The sequence below is a fragment of the Micropterus salmoides genome, unplaced genomic scaffold (genome assembly GCF_014851395.1).
Source record: "Micropterus salmoides isolate LMB-PRFRI ecotype aquatic unplaced genomic scaffold, ASM1485139v1 Ms_hic_scaffold_16, whole genome shotgun sequence".
NCBI lineage: Eukaryota > Metazoa > Chordata > Actinopteri > Centrarchiformes > Centrarchidae > Micropterus > Micropterus salmoides.
In genome coordinates this window covers 11,325,743-11,348,694 of record NW_024040707.1, presented here as the reverse complement: position 1 = coordinate 11,348,694, position 22,952 = coordinate 11,325,743, and the positions used below count along the sequence as shown (strand labels likewise).

At 39.8% G+C, this 22,952-nt stretch overlaps 1 protein-coding gene across 5 annotated transcripts in view; it reads right to left on the bottom strand.

The window, feature by feature from the left end:
- Positions 1-22,952, bottom strand: part of LOC119905255 (protein kinase C and casein kinase substrate in neurons protein 1-like) — a 36,079-nt gene that overhangs the window by 9,670 nt on the left and 3,457 nt on the right. For 2 of the 5 annotated variants that reach the window (XM_038722077.1, XM_038722078.1), the window contains exons 2-5: positions 19,928-19,998; positions 4,540-4,669; positions 728-902; positions 329-564 (exon numbers count right to left, since the gene is read on the bottom strand). In XM_038722077.1, coding sequence (XP_038578005.1) covers positions 329-564; positions 728-902; positions 4,540-4,599 — 471 coding nt within the window. In that variant the 5' untranslated portion in view covers positions 4,600-4,669; positions 19,928-19,998. Of the gene's footprint in view, positions 1-328; positions 565-727; positions 903-4,539; positions 4,670-7,953; positions 8,082-9,662; positions 10,705-19,927; positions 19,999-22,952 lie in introns of those variants that run through there. The other 3 variants (XM_038722081.1, XM_038722079.1, XM_038722080.1) reach the window with 3 other exon arrangements.

Sequence of the window (22,952 nt, the reverse complement as noted above, 5' to 3'; positions counted from 1 at the left end):
TGGGTGATAATTGTTGTTTTCACATTGTCATTTGATACATTGTTAATAAAAATATCAATCATGTCGCCTTTGAATGTCCAATAACATGAATTCAAGCATAATGAAGTGAAAAACAGGTTTAAATACTATTTTAAAAGCCAACAAGTCCTGGTGTTACTTTGCGTATTGCATTTTTATCGTCACACAACACATCACAAACACAAAATGTGAGAAGAAAGAAAGAACCAGGAAGTAGCCCATTTATGTCTTACGTTCATGAAGTAAATACAACATGTTTTACACCTAGCATAATGATGATGACTCATATAAATTTTCTTACACCCCTCACCTCCTTGAGCTTTTTGGCCCACGGCTTCTGAGCTTTCTTGAAGCCTTCCTCAGCCTCCTTGGCCTCTTTGAAGCCTCCGATAATTTGCTTGTGGTAGGCCTCCTTTTGCCAGTTCTTCACTTTCTCAACATCATCGTTCACCAGGTTGTTCTTCACCTCTTGGTGTAGCTCACTCACCTTCTCTGCCTCAGTCATCACACCTAACCAGGCTCTCTCCACGGAGCCATATTGTGGGCCTGGGGGTCGGACAAAATGATTCATCCCAGATAAAAAATGTTGTTAGTTAACACGCAGCCAAATATTACCAGACAGCAAACGTCAAACTGTGTAAATGCAGCTTTAGCAAATTGAAAGACAGTGTAAAGTACATTCATTTTTAGAGGTATTTATTTTACTGACCCCATCCCAAATGCTGACCTTTCTCAATGAGCTGCCTCCATCTCTTGGACCAAGCAGTTAGCTGATCACCATAGGCCTTTTCTATCTTGGCACGTTCCTGCAGGCAGCCCATGAGGTCATTGCAGAGCCGATGGCCATCATCAAATCTCTTGACAGCACGTTTGTAGTTCCCTACCTGAGAGAGAGACAGAGGGACACATAGGCTGAAGGAACAGAAGACTAATCTGTCTTTACATATCAGCCTATCAAAGAAGGAAAAAACTACAAAATGCATGTATATGGGAAAACATACCCAAAACTGATGAAAAGGAGCACACGGTAGCTCACCTGATAGAGCACCATGTAATAAGTTTGAGTCCTTAACGCAGCAGTCTGACATTGATTCCAACCCATGGCCTTTTGCTGCATGTCAACAGTGCCCCACCACCAATTTGGCAATGCAATATTTCCCATACCAATAAAGCCCCACTAAATTTAATTTAAAATTTCCTGGAAATCTGTTGATGTGCAGAATTCCAAAGCAGTAAGAGGGGCACTTAGAAATTATAGCATGTAGGCAACACACAGACATTAACTTCACTTTCATTTTTTGGATGCTGAGCTACATGTGGGAGGGCATCTTACCCTGTTTTCAGCCTATAATGCATGCTATCTAGCATTTTTATGTACATCTACATGTATAAACCAGTTGACTGGCCAGTTTTGATGTATTTTGAAATTTGTCCTAAAATACATAATATGTTCAATTAATTTGATTAAACTGAAATATGTGAAAATTCTCTATATCCATGCACAATTTAAATTCAGACAAGAAAAACCTTCAGCTACATTAATTTTCTAAATAAAAGGTATCACAGCTAAAAAAAAAAGGATCCTACTCAAACATAGTAGTATTCAGAATTATTGTCTGTCTAAATCGTTTTACTGTTTACAGTCTTTTCTTTTAGATCTCTCCACCTTAAGCGAGGCCACCTTAAAAAGCAGCACCAGGCCTTGTGGCTCCGCCTCTACAGTGCCTGCAGGGGGCGTGAGCTCATGGTGCATGATGAAGAGAGGGTAGTGGGGGGGGGTTGCTCGTGCCTGTGCATGTGTAGTTATGCAATGTCATGGGCTTGGGTTTGTGTGTGTTTCTGAATCTGTGTGTGTATGTGTGTGTGTGTGCTCAAACTGTGACTGCTTTAATCCTCTTGAGTGGTGTAATGCAGTCAGACAGATTCTCAGTAATAGACAACGAGGTAGAGACAGAAATACTGTACATAGAAACCACAGGCTGCATGTGTACACGCTGTAAATACATGCAGTCACATACATCACCACACGGCCACATCTCGTGGAGAGCCTGTCTAATGTGCTCGCTGGCTGCAGAGCTGCACTATGATTGGTCCTGACATGAGCATGCATGTGTGGTTGCTGTTTGAGATGAGGGAGCTGCAGGGAGGCAGTGAGACAGGTGTGTGACAGTATGAGTTTTGGCCTGTGTGACAGACTGCCAAGTCACAGCAACAACAACACATAGGTGGACTGGTTCTACCTGTGAAAACACACTTGAGCTCTTGTATTTGCACCGTAATTCAACAATGTAGGGGCCAATTTCATGATTTTATTAGGTTTGATTGTGCTCTCTAGCCCAGCTGTATAAAATATCAAAGTTTCTGATGACAAAACCTGAGAATTAAGGCATTTGTAAACCCAAGCTTTTGCTAGTATACATATGCTATAGGCAGGTGCATGTGGTGAAAGGCCGCCTCAGAGTAGCTGATGACTGAGACTCTTTGTCTGCGTGTCTGTGGCTACGAGCCATAATACAAAGAACACTCTGTACTGAGGGAATTCATTAGCGCTAATTTGGTATAAAAGTGCGCGCACACACACACACACACACACACACACACAGCATCTAAACACAAGTGAGGATAGAGAGAACTTGTATGATACATATATTGGTTGTGATGTGTTTAGCGAAGACGGGCTGTATTTTCTTAAAGAAGAAACGATTGGTTCATATTTGGCACTCACATCTTTCACAAAGACTTATCTTTACACATGTTCATCTTATTCATCCATTTAGTTCGTGTCCAAATAGTTTAAAGGTTCAGTGTGTCTGTTTTAGTGGCATCTAGTGGTGAGGGTTGCGAATTGCAACCAGTGGCTCAGGGTGCATTCACGTGCTCGTCGGATGGTCCTATTTCCCATGTTGTGTAGTCGTTCTTACGACTTCGGTGTGTGTTCATGCGCTCTTCAGTCAGAATGTAAAATCAACATGGACGCTACTACAAAGATCCATGCATCCATCCACCGCCAACCGCTTATCCTGCGCACAGGGTTGCGGGGGGCTGGAGCCAATCCCAGCTTACATTGGGCGAGAGGTAGGGTACACCCTGGACAGGTCGCCAGTCCATCGCAGGGCCACACATAGACAGACAACCACTCACACTCACATTCACAGCTAAGGACAATTTCAGTGACACCAATTAACCTAGCCTGCATGTCTTTGGGAGGGAGGAAGCCGGAGCACCCGAAGAGAACCCACGCGGACACGGGGAGAACATGCAAACTCCACATAGAAAGGTCGGGGCAACCACCGTGCCACCCGCTACTACAAAGATGTGTGGGATTAACATTATCAGAGCATATAAACAACACGCAGACATCTATTCCAATTTTCCCAATTGCAAAATTTGTATATGCTATACAAAATTTTACATGAATCAAAGTTTTGTATACTTCTTTATGTCTCATGTACTTTATTTATCTTTTTTCAATAAAGATTTAAGGAGGAAAAAACAAGATTCTCATTACTCTGACACCACATGAATGCAAAGCTCACCCTTCCCTTTCCAAGCGAGCAGGAGAAGCTACAGAGACCAACACACTTTGTCAGCTGTTGTGCTAAATAATACGTGTGTACCTCCATTTGCCCAAATTTCTCTTGCTTGCTTACTTCTAGTAAACTGACTACTACTACTACTACTACTACTAAAGTTCTTCTTCGTTTTCTTCTTTGTACATATTCAACTTAGTGACGAAGAGTCTTTGTCCTTTTGGGCTACTATAGAAACATGGCAGTGCAACATGGCAACATCCACGTAAGAGGACCTGCAGTGTATTTAGGTAGAAATGGCTCATTCTAAGGTAATAAAAACAAAATGGTTCATTATGTAAGGTCTTTATACACCACTGAAAACATAGTTATGTATCTTATATTGTATTTCTTTCAATAGATCCTACTAAATATTACACACTGAACCTTTAAGTAAATGAAAGTAATTCTCATGTCATTCCCATTTTCTTTTGTGAACATCTAAAAGTACTTTTTCGAGTAATTAAATGGGTTTCTCACAGTCTTGTGTCTGCCTTGGAAAAAGAAATGCTGAAAATAAAAATCCACAAAAGTAAATTTTATTTGACTTTTGACATACTATGAGTATATTTATTTTATTCTTTCCAAACTTTAATGCATTTTTTTCCTGGCAGGCGTATACCTCATATACCAAAACACAGGAAAAATTGCAAAGCCATGCATTAAAAGTTACTTTAATTACGTCGAAAAAGTAAATAGTATAGTAGTAGTAAAATAGTATGTTCACACAAAATAAGAAAATAAGAATAACGGAAGATAGAGTGTCTCTTTAGACAATAACATTTTTTTTCCCTTTGTGTTATGATATACACACTTTCTGACTACATTTTAGCACCAATACTACAGACACTGCAACTTTCCATTCAAATTTAGCTGCAAGACAAAGGGAGGGTAAGGGCTTGGGGTTGCACGTTCAAACCCCATCACAACAGGCCTGACGGTGCATCTGTACCTCCCAGAAGCTGTCCATGGTGTCGTCAGCAACCGCACTTTCATCGTAGGAGCCAGACATTTTCCTGGATGTGGCAAAGCACTCTAATGACTAAACCTGTCCTCTGCAGCAAAGCTGGGTTCCTCATGCACTGAAAGAGACACAGAGAGAACAACAACTGTGAGACAGTAACATTACATCACACAAACACAGAAACAAAGTGGTACAGACATTAGAAGCAGAACATAGCCAAGCTAACCTCTCTGTTACACTGAGGAAGGCAGTTTTCCCTGGTATCTGGAGGGAACCTTTCAGTGTGAGTGTTTCTATTTGAGAAGTTTATAATAATGAGATAAAAATAGTTTCATACGCCATGCATACAGCGGCATGCCCTGAGGAATGAGAAGGGGCATCTTATATTGGCGTGTCCTAGAAAAGACACTAGAGACAGAGTGGAGCATCGCTGCCATCCCACAGCTCTGACCCTGAATCCTTCCACAGTGCAAATACAGTCATTCTTTTGACACATTACATCTGAGACACATATAGACAAAGTACTCATGTTACACTGTGAATAGCAGCCCAAAATGCACCTTGGGTGTAAACATGAAATTGTGTAATTGCCAACATTTTTATTATTAATGTTAACATATTATTATTATTACTTGCAAGTGTATATAGTATGTTTTGTCTTTGTATATTTTATCACTGTCTATTTTTGTCATATCTGTGACATCTTTATTTAACGTTTTGTTGTTTTGCACAAATAACAAAGAAGAATAATGTTGACTTGAAAATCAGTTTTCTCCTAAATTGTCCAGTGAATTTGAGAGAAACAAATACATTGACACAACAACAGACTTATTTCTACGACCATGTGTCCCTTAATGAAGTGGTTTACTCGCCTGTTACTTTGTAAACCCACCAGAAAACAGTTCCTGCGGAATCTCCTCCAGCATTTTAAGGTGATTTATATCCATTAGTTTGACGTCTGGTCGATATCTTACCACCGTGGTTAAAACAGAAGAGATTGCAAGATGATATATTGGTATTGAACTCTTTTTGAAGCCTAATCCATTTTGCTCACATGACTGATGGGCTTTTCCTTGACAGAGAGCTCTTCATTGCACTGCAACAACCAATATGTGATGTGCCTAATGCTAATGAAGTTCTATTGATAATATTCCTGTTTTGACATGGTTTTCTTGGTCTTAACAATTAAATGCAGTTGATTGTGGTTACTATCTAATTCTGCACACGGTCCAACAGCGCAAAACTTTATTATAGCTTTTAATTAAATAGTAAAGAGTTTAGTAAAATGTTATTAAGAGCACAGTGTATTAATTGACTGATTCTTAGCATGGTCCAAATTAAGTGTTCATTTCATGGCCATTTCAGATTATAAGCTGAGTCTGCACTCTACAGTCTGCCACATCACAAAGAATATTTTGTTAAACTATTACAACTGCCCTCTGTGCTTCATCATTCAACTTCATTCTGTAGTCAAGTGCAAACTAATTCCTGCAACATCCTCTGTCCCTCGAATGAATCATGAAAAATGACTTTCTGTGTTAGGCTCAATTTGAATTGACCTCACTTTCCTTACACATAACAACATAATTGTCCTTGATGAGAAAAATAAGAGTTGTGAAACTACAAGGTCGGCTTATGAAGGGAAAGTATTTTTAGTAGCAGCCCCTGCAACACACTACTGCGTGTTTTCATAGGAGGTCTACTCATCAAAATGTTATCAGGCGAACATTTGTACCCAGTGTGATTGGTTCTGGTTTCAGCTGCAGAAGAGGCAATCTATTCCTGCTCAGTCAGTGTTTCTACAGAACATTGACTGATTCAGCCAAGCCGTATTTCATCAAAGGCCTTGGTTACTGCCACCAGCCATCACACCAGTCTGTGTGGCTCTCAACAGTCGAGGCTTTCAGACACTGGCTATTTCAAGAGTGCGCAACACAAAATACCAAAGAACTATTTCATGATTTAGCAATTTTACCGTCAGATATTTGAGCCTTTCATCTGGTTCGGGGTCAGCAGCAAAGCATTTTTCTGGTAATTCATCTTTTTTCCTCAAAAGAGGGTTCCACAACTCAGAAAATAAAAGATGCAGTGTTTTCGGTGCACTGTACTCTGCTATCATACCTACAGGGTTTGATATAACTGGAAACTGTGTACTGTATTTTTACGGGAAAAAATGCTTTTACTGAACATAGAGGAATACTGAAGGTTTTGCTAATCCAAACATTGAGTGGAAATCCAGACCTATTGATATCATATCATATTATCTATAGTAACATTGTCTAATTTTACAGTACAGTGTAGCCAAAGTAAACAAAGTATATGTAATGTATATGCTTTTACATGTTTACAAAAAAATGTATTGTATGATCCCTTCTGTATCCTTCCATTATCTTGACCATCATCATAGCTTCATCTTTTAAATCTTGCTAGATATGTTTTTTGTTGGATTCCAAAGCCAACAGTTTGAGCCATCTTGTACTGCCTGCAGCAAATTCCACAGACTGTGTGAATCCACCTCAGTAACCTCCTTCTTGAAAATGGGGACACAACCCCTCTCTGCCAATCCACAGTACACTGAGGAGACGTGTTAGCCACCCTCATAACCTGCCCAACAATGAAGATACATTTAATTCCCACACTGACATCTTTTTTTTTTACCTTTATTTATTCAGGGAGCTTTACTGAGAGCAACCTCTCATTTGCAAGAAGGCCCTGATCACAATCACACTCTGATACATTCACACCTGGAAGCTGCCCAGTACCACCGCAGCCTGGTCTGCTGGCCACTGAGTAGCCCCACTGGAGCAGGTGTGGTTATGGGCCTTGCTCAAGGGCACCTCAGTGGTGGTAAATGAGGGAGGGAAAGCACTGTACTTTCCACACCTAGATTTAGCCTGCTGGTCCAGGGACTGAACCGGCGACCTCACAAGCTCACTTCTTTGGGCCACCACTGCTCAAAGCCCGTCTGCCAAGGGTATTGACCCCTACAATACCCAAATCTTCCTCCTGTCCAGAGGACATACAGTATCTACTGAAAAAAAGAGTTTTATGAAGGAAAACTTTGACATTTTGGTAAATACACATATTAGATCAGGAGATTGATACCACTCTTATGATACTTACTTACTTACTTATGGCTGTATGGTAAATATGAAGCGGCAGCCAGTAGCCAGTTAACTTAGCTTAGCACAAAGACTGGAAACAGGGGGAAACTGCTAGCCTGGCTCTGTTGAAATGTAATAACCAGCCCCTCTAAAGCTCAAAACTCAAAGTATAAAAACAACAAGTTGGGGTTTTCCTGTCTTTACGCTAAGACAGGAAAACAGCTTCATATTTTCTGTAAAGATATGAGAGTGGTATTGATCTTGAAAAGTCAATGACATATTCCCCAGTTGAGCTCACCATTGAGGATGACATTCTTTTTGTTGTAGTGGAAGACCGGCTGACGGTGAGTGTCCTGTTTGTTTCTCCTTTTTTTCTCGTGGTTCTGTTTTTCCCTTGTCTGTGCTCCCTCTGCGTGTGCTCTCCCTCTCTCTCTGCTCCTGAGCCCAGCTGACGATCCACACCTGCACCTCGTCAGCCTCCTCCTCTGCCTGCCACACCTGCCAGCAATCAACCTCGTCTCTGCCTGTATATCAACCCCGGTTTTCCGCACCATCTCTGCTTGATCGTCGTTGCGCCTTACCTGGTGCCACTTCATCACTCAAGCGCTGGAGTATTTAGCGTCATTTCTGTTTCCCTGTTCGATGTGGTGAGCATGTGTTTTGTAACCTACTGTACATGTGTAACCAAAGGACCGAAAATATGCTTATAAGACCTGCTTGTGATATGTGACGGTGTAGGCAAGTTAAACAAAGTTATTTAGAGATCAGTGTACAATCTGTATATATTTACTAAAACTAAAGCAAATTTGTACTTAAATGTGCATCCACTTGGTGAGGTTCATCTGAGGCTCTCTCCACAGTAAATACTGACATAATGATAAAAACAGCAGACTTTAAAGACACCATAGGCCTCAAATCTATACCTTATAGACAAATGTTTGCTGAAAGTCATGTAGCATAAAACAAGACTATGTTATGCAAGAGAGCCCCATGCAGCTAAGCAGCCCTAAAGTAGCATGTCTTAATCTCAGCAACCAACAAACACCATTGGTCCCGCTACCTGTCCATCAGAGTCCACCGATTGCTTCTGCATCCTTGACTATAACACCTGGTGACATCAAAGCCAGTTAAGCTCCAGCATGATGCCAGAATCTTGGTTCATAACAAAACCAATGTGTCCAGAAGCTTAGTTAAACCAAACCTCACACACTTAAACCAACAATAACCCTTGATGATGTTTAGAAAGTATTCAGATTAACACGATAATTTCCAGATAGTGGTCCCGACATCATCTTAAATTCGACAATCTCAAACTGTTGTCACATAATTCTGTAGCGTGGATAATTATATGAACATGTTTATGAAGGTGAAAAGACAATAGGTGAGAGATAAAGATTTCAAATTATCAAAGCACAAAGATAATTTACTACTAGTATGGTACTGATATTTCTAAGGACATTGTGGGAGATTATCGTAGGGGGGTGGGAATGGTGAGCGTGGAGAGGGGCTTCTACTCCAGTTATTGAGTTCAATCCACCTCAATGACCATTACCCAGTGTATTAACTGGAGAGGAAGTCAAAGTGAATACTAGACTAGTGAGTACTGTTACTTTACTGTTAATGTTACAGTGTCTAATATTAGTCAGATTTTAGGAAAATAAATTTCATATAAATGGGGCGGAATAATGACGTGCACCTTTTTATATAATGCAAAGGAACATCCAAAATATTGCATAAATAAATAAAATATAAAAATAACAGCTGGTCTGTACAAGACACATTTGTCCACTTGGATGATGTATCAGTTTGAAACTGTTAACAACCCACTCAATGACCAGAACACACTGGTTGATGTCAAAGCAATCCCTTTAGCAATCCCCAAGTCTTTCAGGAGTCTGCTGTGATTGCAGAGGCGGCACGGCTCTGTCTGAAGTAGATAAAATACTACAATTGCAAACCGTTTGCACATTTGTAAGTAACTGAACATTGTTCTGCACATTTACTTACCATGGTTGGCTCCATTATGGGGGGGAAAAAAAGAAATTTGAAATCAAAAACAACTCCTTTAAACGACAGCCTCCTTGTGGATGTATGAATTTGTAGTCCAAATATGTCCTTTATAGTTGGTACTTTAAATTGTTAAGGATATGTTGTAAATTTTTATTTTTGCAGCTTTGACCTCTGTGGACAAAGTGAACCCAGAGAGGACGATAAGTCTGACCAAACCAGCATGTCTCAGAGGCTGAGGGATAATCCTGCAGTGTGCCACTTGAATAGCTTTAGAGGGGGAGGGTGCTAGCTAGGAAGACAAGCAAAGAAGCGGATAGGACGAGTGAGACAGACAAAGTGGAGAGAGGAATGTGAGGTTGAAATGAAAGTCTAATTAGGACATTAAATACTGACAGGATAGCTTGAGGTTGTTTCTGCATAGGGACACGTGCATTACTGTTTATAGATGAAGGGCTCAGTTTCATCACAAATGCATTGCTGGCACATTAAGCACTGCACTCCTGTGACTGAGCTCACAGCAACATGATGCACCTAAATGCTGCAGGTACCTGGTGAACATGCTTTTAAGAGAGTTAGATAAGAAATGTTCCTGACACAGTCAGAAGGTCCAGTGTTGTCAAGGCTTTTAAAGCAGTGAATGGGAACCACAACAAACATGTAAGCTTGTTACAATAAGAAGATTTCAAAGAGATATACTAACTTTACCATGGCACACTACCAAGCTCACTGTGTCCTGACTGATTTGACAACAGCATTTCAAACGTCGCTGACCCAATTTAGTGATTTTCTCTCCAGTAACATAAGCAAATCAACTAAGGCTGCACTTAAAACTAATGTAGCATGCCAAATATTTTGAGAACTACTAAAATCCCACAGCTGATGTTTTGTGGTTGGTTTACGATGCATTGTGGTTGTCTGTGGATTCTGTTTGATAAGCGCAGCATGCCTTCCTCTTGCACTGACAGAGTACAAGAGGACACACAAGGAGAGAGACAGAGGGAGGTCTTTCATTGGGATATGAGCAAGAAGAGAGCGACAGAGAGGAACAGGGAGGAGGAGAGGCGAGTAGGGGAGATGAAGATTGAGGGGGGAGGCAGGGAGTGACAAGAGAGAGGTGAGGGAGAAGAGGAAGGATGCAGCAAGCTCAGGACGTAGCGTGGAGCTGGTCCGAGAGCAAGATTGTTGCTGAGTGGAATAGAGAGCCATAGGGCCAGAACGGCAGCTGAACACATCAGGACAGAGATGTGATTCATCTCACGGTGCAGCGCAGACTAAGCAGGCCGTTGGATGTTGCCAGGAGACAGGGCCACTTTGTGCAGACTTCACACACGCCGTAACAGCAGAAGCCGTCATTTAGCTGGCCATGTGACCGATGCTTTAGATGGGAGAAAGAAGGCTGGAATGCAGTGTCAGCTGTCCATCCCACATTCAACTAGCCGAGCGTCCATGAGTATGGACATGCACCAACACACATAAGAGGGAAACTTGTGAGTGCATACTGAACCAAAAGACAGAGGGACAGAGTACTCTAGAGAACTCGTTCAAAGAAGATGCAGTAACAGAGCTAAATAAAGAGGCAGAGCAGTAGAATAGAGAGAGGGGAATTGAAGGAAAACCGGTGAGAGTGGAGGTTGAGGGTGATCTTGTTTTGTATTTATCAGTTGAACGTGTAGTGCCGTGAGCCCTCTTTACTGCTCGCTGGGGCATAGAGTAGGAGAGTCAAATCGGAACTGAAGTGTTGATCCAAATGGCAACAGTATTTATTTAGGAAAAGCCCTCATCTTCTCTCTCTCCTCCCATCAGCTAACTCCTAGCCCATCCAACAGAGGAAAGCCCCTGAAACTGCTGTATGGGTGGATATTTTTTTTATTTGCTAAGAAACATGATGGAAAACAAAGAAAACAAATAGTCTGACACGAGCAAGGAAGATAAATGTGCTACCCATGTAGTTTTCTATCGTAAGGAAATACTCGATGTCTATAGCCATGCTAACTGTTCTGTGAAGGAGGAATTGGGTTGTGCTTTGAGCAAAGTGCTAACACAGTTTAGCATGTTAAACAACTGAGGGTGACGGGAATGTTGTTGAAGGTATTTACTCAAACCAAAGTATTGGGCAAATTGAAATTTTGACCTGATGGCAGTAAGACGATAAACAAAGGGAATGTCATGACAATTAATCCTTAGGGGAACGTGTATGTATGTATGTATGTATGTATGTATACCAAATTTTATGGCAATTCATCTAATAGTTGTCGAGACAAAAGAAAAATGCCAACTTGTGTGTGCCGCTTGTGGAACTGTTGAGATTACCAAAGTCATTAGGATGCATCCTCTAATCTGCAATAGAGAGTTTTACCTCTTTGTAACTCAAACATGGAAAGATGTTTAGAGGGAAAGTGTCTCTTCTCTGACTTTTGAAACATGATAAAGCTACAACTAGACACTGCCTTTTGCAAGAGCTTACAAGCTAAAATACGTTGTTAGGCCATTTATGTAACTTTAATCTGAAAAGTAGAAATAAAGCTGTCAGATAAATGTAATGGAGTAAAAAGTACAATAATAATAAAAGTATTTCAGTAAGTTTAGTTACATTCCACCACTGCATACATGAATTGATGGGGATGGGGCTCTGCTTGACCCTCAACTACATGATCCCACTGAGATCAGGTGAGACCAGACTAGTAAGATGTCATTTTAAATCTGTCCCCAAAATCAAGCTCATCAGATATTCTACAAATGAATGTCTTCATAACAACAGAACAGCTACTGATCAGTTCAGTAATGTCTCTATTTGATTACAACTCCCAGATATTGTATCGTAGCAAACCAGTCCGTAGATGCCTTTGCCTGTGTGGGCTAGCAGGCTGGGTCATGATTTCAAGCAAACAAGCGAAGGATGATTCAATTATCTGATCATGAAAGGTGCTCTGGGTCGCCGCACAACAATCAAGTTTCTGCATCCTAGTTTGTTCCTTGTGGAGTTCCCTTGTGCCCATTTTTAATCAATATCTATTTTGTGTAACTGTGAGTCAGCCAGATGTGCTATTGCTCAGCTCCCAGAACAACACAACACACAATAATTTGTCAGCACTGGGACATAACAAAAAAAAGACACCATTTATATTACACTTAATTGATTTCTGTAGGGACAGATTATCTTTCTCTTCCCCCACAGGGAGGTGAGAGGTTATGGTCAGCTACAGGTCATATGGAGGTTGTAGTCAAGTCACTTTTTCAGTATATAATAAAATATGGATAATATATAATCAAAACCTCAGACAAAGAGGAGGGATCCCTCTCCCAGGATGGACAGGCATGCAGTAGATGTGTGTATGGTATAGACCAACATAATAAAATTACAGTATGGACAATCATGATGATAAAGCTGGTAGGGTGGCTACTGAGACACCATGCTGCCTGCCATCTGACAGTCCATAAAACAATTTGTACTCTGGTTCAATCTCCAAAATTCTGTCATACAAACTTCATGACAGAATTACAACGCTTTTGCTTCTGCCCCATGGGACCTTATTTTGGAAAAAATATGTACGGTGGTCAACAGTAAAAGAAAACCAGTTGTTTGATCCTGTTTGAATTGTGCCCTGGATTACAGATATGATAGTCAACTTAAAAGATAATTTAAAGTAACCTTTTTGTTTTGTGTGAAACCACTCAATGAACTATCTCTCTCGTCTTGCACAATATACATCATCAACATGTTAACGCTGTAATGCTAGCTTACAGCCTCACAGAGCCCCTAGCATGACCGTAGACTTTCTTGTTTCTTGATACATTCAACATACGAAACTGATTGAAAAAAAACATGATTTCTCAGGAATAAAACTGAAATAAGACTTGAAAATGAACTGATGAACCATTAAATTGTCTAGGAGATTCCTGTGTTTCATGGAAATTTGGCCATTAATCAGAAACATACATTTCACAATACAGCACCTATAAACACACACTTGCGACTGAGTTGCACTGCTGCAGTGGTTATGTAACTATCAAGCCTCTTGCCACAAGCCTAGTGGTGACAGTGTGGTGAAGACAGGGGGAAAAACAGTCAAGGGAGGGCAGAGATAGACGGACAAGAGAAGCAGAGAAGAGCGGAGGGGGAGACAGATATATTGTGATGGGTGGTGATGAAGGAATGAACTGGAGACATGCAGCAGTGGCTGTGAGATGGAGCAGAGAGAATGGAGGCTCTGGTTCCAGTCCAGTTTTTCCTTATGTCCAGGCAGACAGAGGAAGGGAGGGCGTAAGGCAACAGTCAATCTAAGAATGTTGCTCTTCAGACACACCAGCTTTCCGCCTTAACATTTGGCTGCCTGACGCTGCACTGAATACTGATGGGCTGGCTTTAAACACACCGCCTATACGTGTGTGAATTTATAAGGCATGGGGAGAGGGTGTGGGAGGTGGTGTTATTGAAAAAGAGCGATAGCTACAAATGATTTTAACTAAAATGGGCTAAATATCTCAAACTATTTAAAACAAAATCAACTGAATGATTAACTTGATGATTAAAAAAAAAGTAATTATGCCTCCAAAAACAATATGAAGAGACATCTACTGGGTATGTAGATGACTTACTGAAAAGTAGGAGGTATAACTCTGTGCTAGTTTCTCATTCTTGTAAATACCATCTACATTGATTTCAATTAGTTTTCTACCTAATTGTATTATTACTGGTGACTGGCTTTGAATTGTATATGAATGCTTTAAATTGTATATATGCTTTTGTCTTTTCTGTTTTTCCTTTTTTTTAAATGTACAATATATTGAGGTTTATATATTAATGCAATTGATGTAATGTGTAAACTATGTCAGGTGTGGACCCCAGAAAGAACTGATTTACCATAGCATCTGCAAATGGGGATCCTTTAAATAAGCAAATAGATAAACAAACAACAACTAATATTTACATAAACAAAAATAAAAAACAGGTCTTTAAATGTTACTGCCCTTATCAACAGTGGGACAGTTTTTTCAGAAACAGCTCCATGTCCTGTTAGTAACATCCTTTGGTTCACTTTCTACAATTAATGTTACATATGCAACTGATACATTAAATGCTTTCTTGCTGATTTTGAAAAAAAATCTGAAACCTGATGTTCTGTGTCTTTGCTTTTTGACTGAAGGGAGGAGGGGCTGCTCACACAGCAAAATGAAAATCTCTCAGCTGCATTTCACTTTGTCCTTGAAAAGAGGAAAACATTTTAAAATACAAGAAAAGACTATGGGCCTGATTTACTAAAGGTTTGAGTGAGTAAAAACGTGGGCAAACTTGATATCACCAGCAAATTAACAGATGTGCACGCAGAATGACGTCTTTCAAGAGTGCAAGATGGCACCTGTTGTTCATTTACTACTTTTCCTTAATGAATATACAATTTGGGGCGTTTCCATTTTATTGTGCAAAGTAATGGGAGGGTAACATGCAAATACATTTATTTACTACATGCAATGTGATCTAAGAAGCCTAAAAGCAATTTCATGTGAGTGCAACAGCATCTGTATTTAATACGTTTGAAAGGACCGCCAAGTGTTGCGCAGAGATTGCTGCTGTTATCATTGCCAGGAGACACAGCCATAATGAAAGAAAACGTAGAAGATTAATTTTTTTTTTGAGGTAATATTATTCTATATCCAATTAATAGAAATACTGTTATTTTATTTATTCGATGAACTATACGAATTGAATTGGGTTCTTTTTAGTTTCCTTTATAGCTTTGGCAATAAGCCTACTGTTGTACTACCATTCATGCCAATAAAGCATATTTTGTTTAGAACTGACTGTCGAAAATTGAGAAATGAGAAAGTTGCGTGGTGCTGCGTAGAGGCCCCAGCCGCAGTAGTGCATGGATCACGCGTAAAATTCATCCAGCCAGAGGGAACGATCACCAACTGTTCACAGCGCCATAGCGACACAACCCATTGTAGGTATCAGAGAGGGAATGGGGCATTGGGGTGTACAGGCACAGGAGATCGCAGAGCGACCGGGCACGGTGCGGACGGTCGATGATTGTTCCCTCTGTTGGCATTCAATCTGCTGGCTTTTCCTCGCGTCTGGGTTGTTCCTGCACACTGTATCTGTTTCTGCTGGGGTTTCCTAAAACAGTTTTTCAGGTGTGCTGTCCCAAGTACTTAGTGCGATCTTAGGCAGGATGGGCTGGTACATACGGTTTCCACATACTCGCGACGCACTGAATGAAACAGTGTGTCCTGTGGTCTGATGAGACCACGGTGGCTGCTTTCCCTCCCGACTCTCCATGGCGAAACTATTAAAACATGCAAAACCCTCATTTAAATACTCCCACCTCCATTGTGTATTCACCTGTTGTCTACGCAATAACTCTTAGTTGATCACCCATAACAGGTATTACAAGTGCAATATGTTGGAATGCACATGCAACCTACACTTTATTTGGGATGTTAGTAAATCCGGCCCTAAGAGTCAACCATCACCATTTTGGTTTAGATGGTTAGCATGCAAACATTTATCAATTAGCACTAAACACAAATTACAGCTGAGACAAATGAGAATTAGTATTTAGTATTTCAGCTATTTGTTTATATAAATGATAAGGCAAATTGATGTCCTGTCCTGATCATGGCACAAGAGAAAAAGTCAGAGGGTTACCAAAGTCATTTGCCTTTATTTTGATAGTATTTTGAAGAGGTAGGAAATGGGGAGAGAGAGGGGCATGAAACTGGCAACAAAGGTCACTGGCTGAAATCAAACAAGCGACTCTTGGTACAAGGGAGCCGGACCATGGGGCCTGGCCATATGGCATGCAATGTAACCATTCAGCTGTACCAAGGCACACCAAGGGGAGCACAGTAATCCATCCAATCGCCCGGGAGTATTTTTACTAAAAATCCACAAATGTCAACGTCATGGTGGCGCTAGGGGAAAAATCAGGGGATCACCAAAGTCAGTAACATCCATTCTCTGGGGACCATTAATGTCTGTACAAACTTTCATGAATGATCAATCCATATAGCCACAATGTTAGCATGCCTAAACATTTCTATGAATTGGAAATCTGATGTTCCTTTAATACTGACCACAAACATAGCAACACAATTTCTCCCTCAAAAAGCCACTAACAAGTCAATATATATTAAAAAAGTAAATTGTGTGACGGACACAGTGTCAGTGTAACAAACATCTCTTTGAAACAGTTAAATATGATCACAATAACAAAAAAACTGAGAGGAGAGTCCAAGCACTGACACCCAGAGATACTTAAACTGAATGTCCAGACTATAATCATCTTACATCCCTATTTATACTCACCTCTAATACCCAGGGGCCATTTAGTTAAAGTAACTGACTGATTCCACTGTGTGCCCAGTGACAGAGTTGGAGACTGAAGACTTGAGACTCAAACTGGACATAAGTCACTGCAAAAGTCAAGGGCTTGGACTTGCAACTGGACCAAGACTTGTCAACGGTAACAGTCAACTCATTGCAAAACCAGCAATTTGACTGCTTGAAGACATAATTCAGCACTTAAGCAAAACTCCGATAATATTTGAAAAATCTAAAAGTAACTTTTATTTGTATACATATCATACTTTGAATTGGCACCTGTAGTATTTATATTAAGCAGTCTTGACAACAGATACTGCCAATTTGGCTTAAAGAGTGTGGGATGGATATGCCTAATCATGTGCCAAACAAGTGCTGGTGGTTGTTTAATAAAGAAGGAAGGGAAAAAAATAATGTCATGTCTCTATGGAAGAATTGGATGACCAGTCTGAAGGCATAAACAAGCCACTAAGCCTGAGCGACCTCCCCAGCTGGCACGAGGAGGGAGCAGTGATCAACTCTAAATCTGACTTTAAGAAATTGGAATATCACTATCCTACTTTCCAAATTTTTATAGGCCATGCAACAAAGCATGGCTGAGTGCAGATAACACGTGCATGAGCTGCTTTATTTATTTTAATGCTTGCTTGCTATTTATTACTTTATTATTACTGGCTATGCTGCAACCACATTTCTAGATTGTAACATATACAGTATCTCACAAAAGTGAGTACACCCTCCACATTTTTGTAAATATTTGATTATATATTTTCATGTGACAACACTGAAGAAATGACACTTTACTACAATGTAAAGTAGTAAGTGTACAGCTTGTATAACAGTGTAAATTTGCTGTCCCCTCAAAATAACACATCACACAGCCATTAATGTCTAAATCACTGGCAACAAAAGCGAGTACACCCCTAAGTGAAAAAATGTCAATAACCACCATTATTTTCCAGCATTGCCTTAACCCTCTTGGGCATGGAGTTCACCGGAGCTTCACAGGTTGCCACTGGAGTCCTCTTCCACTCCTCCATGATGAATGATGATGTGTGCAGTGTATGGTCTGAGCACTGACAAGTTGACCCCCCACCCCTTCATCCTCTGCAGCAATGCTGGCAGCACTCATACGTCTATTTCCCAAAGACAACCTCTGGATATGACGCTGAGCACTTGCACTCAGCTTCTTTGGTCGACCATGGCGAGGCCTGTTCTTAGTGGAACCTGTCCTGTTGAACCACTGTATGGTCTTGGCCACCGTGCTACAGCTCAGTTTCATGGTCTTAGCAAACTTCTCAAAGCCTAGGCCATCTTTATGTATAGCAGCCATTCTTTTTTTGAGATCCTCAGAGAGTTCTTTGCCATGAGGTGCCATGTTGAACTTCCAGTGACCAGTATGAGGGAGTGTGAGAGCAATAACACCAAATTTAACACACCTGCTCCCCATTTACACTTGAGACCTTGTAATACTCATGAGTCACATGACACCGGGGAGGTAAAATGGCTAATTGGGCCCAATTTGGACATTTTCACAGTGGTTTAGACATTAATGGCTGTGTGATGTGTTATTTTGAGGGTACAGCAAATTTACACTGTTATATAAGCTGTACACTCACTATTTTACATTGTAGCAAAGTGTAATTTCTTCAGTGTTGTCACATGCAAAGATATAATCAAATATATACAAAAATGTCAGGAGTGTACTCACTTATGTGAGATACTGTACATTCTACAGTGAATCTGTTTTTTATTTAATAGAACAGATTATTAACAATGTAGTGCATTATCACCTCAAAAACTTGCTTCTTGATTTATGACTTGTTCTCAATCAAGACATTACTTTATCTCACACCAAAACATCTAATCAAGCTCTGTCCAACGATTCAATAAACAGGTGATATCTTTTGTGATTATTTAATAATGCCATGTTGATATTTAGACAATGCAGAATCAAATCGGTACATCTTTTCCTTAATTAACTATTTGAAAATAAGATAACTGAAAACCCTGATCTGATGAGCCATGTTGCGGTTAGGAGGTTATCTAAACCTACATCAACTAAATCACAGATTAATATCGTGTATTTGTGGAGAATGGTGATGTAGTTTTAGAGGCCAGAGAGTTGAGCACAAAATAATGTCTGCTGCTGAAGATATTATTTTCTTTGTGGGGTCTTAAGTTGCTGTCGAACCTTTCAGCACACTTTGTTTACCTACAGTATAAACACAAGCTATATTCTTCTGACCCAGCTTCCTCTCACTGTCCAAACTGCACACGATCCCCGGAGAAGTCTTTCTGAACTGGGCCATCATGTTCTGATGAGCCTTCTTGCATATGCAAACAACAATCTGTGCTCATCAAACAGCTGCTTAACCTCCCCTCTGCAGCAAGATTCCGTCATTATGCACACAAAATAAAGAGCTTGAACAGGGAAATCAATAATCCCTACTGAGCTATCATTCCTCCCAGTGAGGCAGCCTGAGCCACTCATTGTGAGGTCCTGGAAGTAAATTTTGAGATAATTTCCTCTAACAAAATTTTTTTTAGAAAAAATTTAAAATTAAGAGTCAAATGTTATTGCTGCCCAAAGAGACTACACATCTGTTGATTTGATTGACTGTAGCTAGAAAACTGCTCATGCACGGAGTAGGCCACAGAAAGAACAATTCAATATTAGATACTCAAATAAGACACAAAAATTACTTGTCCTCCAGTTAGCCCATTGACTGAATGGAACACCCTCATCAAATATTAACACCGTTGACAAAGAGGTATTAATTACCTCAAGTGGCATGTTTAGCATTATAAATAATACATAAGGTCCTTAAAAAGTGCTTGAGTCTATGCTATGGTCTTTCTGGAACAAATGAGAAATGTCAGACTAAATGAGGATCAAGCCAACATGAAGATTTAGGAGAAAAGACGTCACAAAACTCACCTTCTCCACCAGTGGGAGGTCAGGTTTCCATAAACCTTAGAGATAGCTGTTGGTCCCCTGCAGGAGATCACCTGTGCAAAGAAAACCATGAGATGTTGGGAGGCAGTCCTTTTAGCACTAAGTAATAGTAAGTTAAAGTGCTGCTAAGTTGCTCTTAACAGGAATATAAATGAAAATAAGCCCAACTGGGTTCAGAACAAAGTATCAAAACACCAATTAACTTTACAGAGGCAAAGATATTAAGAGATTAGTTGAATTTCATTTTGAACTATCACCACCAAGGGGGGATTAGTAAACTCTGACGCTGTGGGAAATAGATTAACTAACCTCAACCTCTTCTAATAAACTAATACTCTGCTGTTAATTAAGGTGAATTATAAACCAGTCAATGTTAAATTCTGTTGTTCTAATACAGTACAAGATAACTGTGTATTTTATGGTCTAAATGGATTGATTTTTGTAATGATTATTTGGATATTTTAATAATATGCGGCAGCAGAAAACATATTACACTGATATAAGGTGAGCAAATAACAATAAATATATTTAGCATTAATTCTTTATTTAATGGTAAGCAGCCCACACTAAGCACAAAATCCAACACATACTGCTCAACCACGCTACAAAACCTTAAACAGAAACTTAGGGAATTATAGTAAATAGAGCCAATACAATTACAGATAATAAACTTTAAAACGGTAGTACCCTTTTTATTGCACAACTGTTGTATTGGGTTGCATTATAGTAGATAGATTAATCATTTTGTTCAAGATAAAAATGTGACTGTAATCTACAGTATTTTTCACTTCCTGTCTGTTTTGCGAGAGCTAATATCTTAGCTGGATTTACTGTGTGTGTTTAAGTTACTACACTGTATAATTTAAGACACTTTGTTCAAATCCACCCTGTAACACCCGGATACTATGACTGAGTGAGACATGTTTAGATACACTTGTGCTGGGATCATCCAGTCGATCATAGCGCTCTTTTTCTACATGCATTGTCCCATCGCTGGCGTTGATTTAAAATGTTGAATTTAAATAAAATAGACTTAAAAGAAAGGAAATCTTGAGTCTACAATCTGTGGCCTGAGACACTTTAAGCTACAGTCCATGTGTTTCAATCTACTGCACAAACAATGAGTCGATTAATCGACTGACAGTGAATTATTTGAGAAAAGGCAAAAATGACTTTTACTGTTTCCAACTTCTAAAATGTGAAGATTTGCTGCTTTTCTCTCTTTTAAATCATTGTAAACTTCTACTTTGGGAAATACCAAGCAGTTTGTGAATGTCACTTTGGGCTCTGGGAAAATGTGATTTTAATCCAATACATAACTGATTTATTAATCAGTAATGAAAACAATAAGTAGTTGCAGCTCTAGCTGCAACACCATGCTCATATCATCACACAGCCATTTTGTTTTCTCTTTAAAACCTAGACATTCAGTTGATATGACTTTTAATGACAATTCAACTAAATCTTTCCTCAAAGTCTGTATGTTTATGTCATTTATATCGTGTGACTAAATCTTTCTCCGTGTGCAGGCTGTGTGCCAGCTCTCACCCAGTGTGTGTTTAGGGATATGCTCCTGCGCCTTATGAACAGGATAAGCAGTTTAGATACTGGATGGATGGACTGAATGTTTAGGCAAAGCCATGATGAAACAGCTCATCCATCAAATTAAGCAACCCAAGATGTGGGCATCATGGGACACCTGACAACAGCTACATCCAACGGATTCTGGCTCAAATTCATGTTAAAATGCTGAGTCATGCATCCCATGGTGTCTACATCTTGGATTGCTTCATTTGATGGATGAGCTGCTTGCTTCATCGTGATTTCTGCCTAAAAACGTGGATTGTCAATCTTTTAACTGCTAGCTGTGGTTTCTCATAAGAGGTTAAACGATTACTTGAATAGGCGATTAATTGTTTATTGCTTAATTTTTTGTTGATTAATCGTTGTTTGCCACATATTATAAAAAATGCTAAATCTTTGGGTTTTAGACTCTTGGTCGGACAAAATAACACATTTGAATATGCCCACCAGAGCTCTGGAAGATTGAAATGGATGGTTTTGTTTGTGTCTTTTTTTTTTTTTTTTTTTTTTTTTTTACAGTTTTCTGACATTTTATAGACCAAATGATTAATCAGTTAAATAATTGTTAGTTGTAGCCCTAGTGTCTGATAAAGAATGTCAGTCCAAGCAACACACACACACACACACGCACATATCACGATGAACTGCTTTACAATCCGGTCACATAGGCAACATTATATCTTCTGTCTCTGCCACTCTGTCTCTGAGCATGTCCATGAGGAACACACCCTCTAGTGTTCAAAGCAATGACCTGAAACTGCTGCATTCACAGGTGTATTCAGCTGTCGCCAATCAACGTAAACAAAACCCACTGACTGTTGATGCTTACACCATCATTGATCCAAACTCTATGATTCCTACCCTCGGTTGCTACAGTGGGACTCCATTTTGAATTGCCCAGAAGATCATAGCACATACTGAGTTAGTGCTCTGCCTCACATTGAGCCACAGCTATGTAATGATGATTCAGAGTAGGCAAACACTGACATGATGTGGTGCCGCTGCACAAAAGGCACCAGGTAACATGAACCCCACACATACTGTTCTACAAGAATCAGATTCTACAAGAATCATCTCAAGCACTTTTTTGAGTAGAAAACTGGAGAAACATTGATACGGATCTTCCGCAGATACATTTACAGTACAAGACATTCCTAATTATTGTTAAAATTAGCATCCCATCCTGTTGAGAACACATTTAGTTGAGTGGTTATTCCATCAAAGTTTCATAAAATAAATAAAATATAATTAGCTTCTGGCTTCTGTTTATCTCACTTGTGAAATCATACACATGGAAACAGATAGAAAAACAAAATTAGATTATTTTTGTGCTGCGAAAGTTGCCACAGAGGCTTTTGAGGATGTGATATATCTGATGCTATAAATCTTCTACCAAGGATAGAGTCTTTGCCCTGTGTGTCCT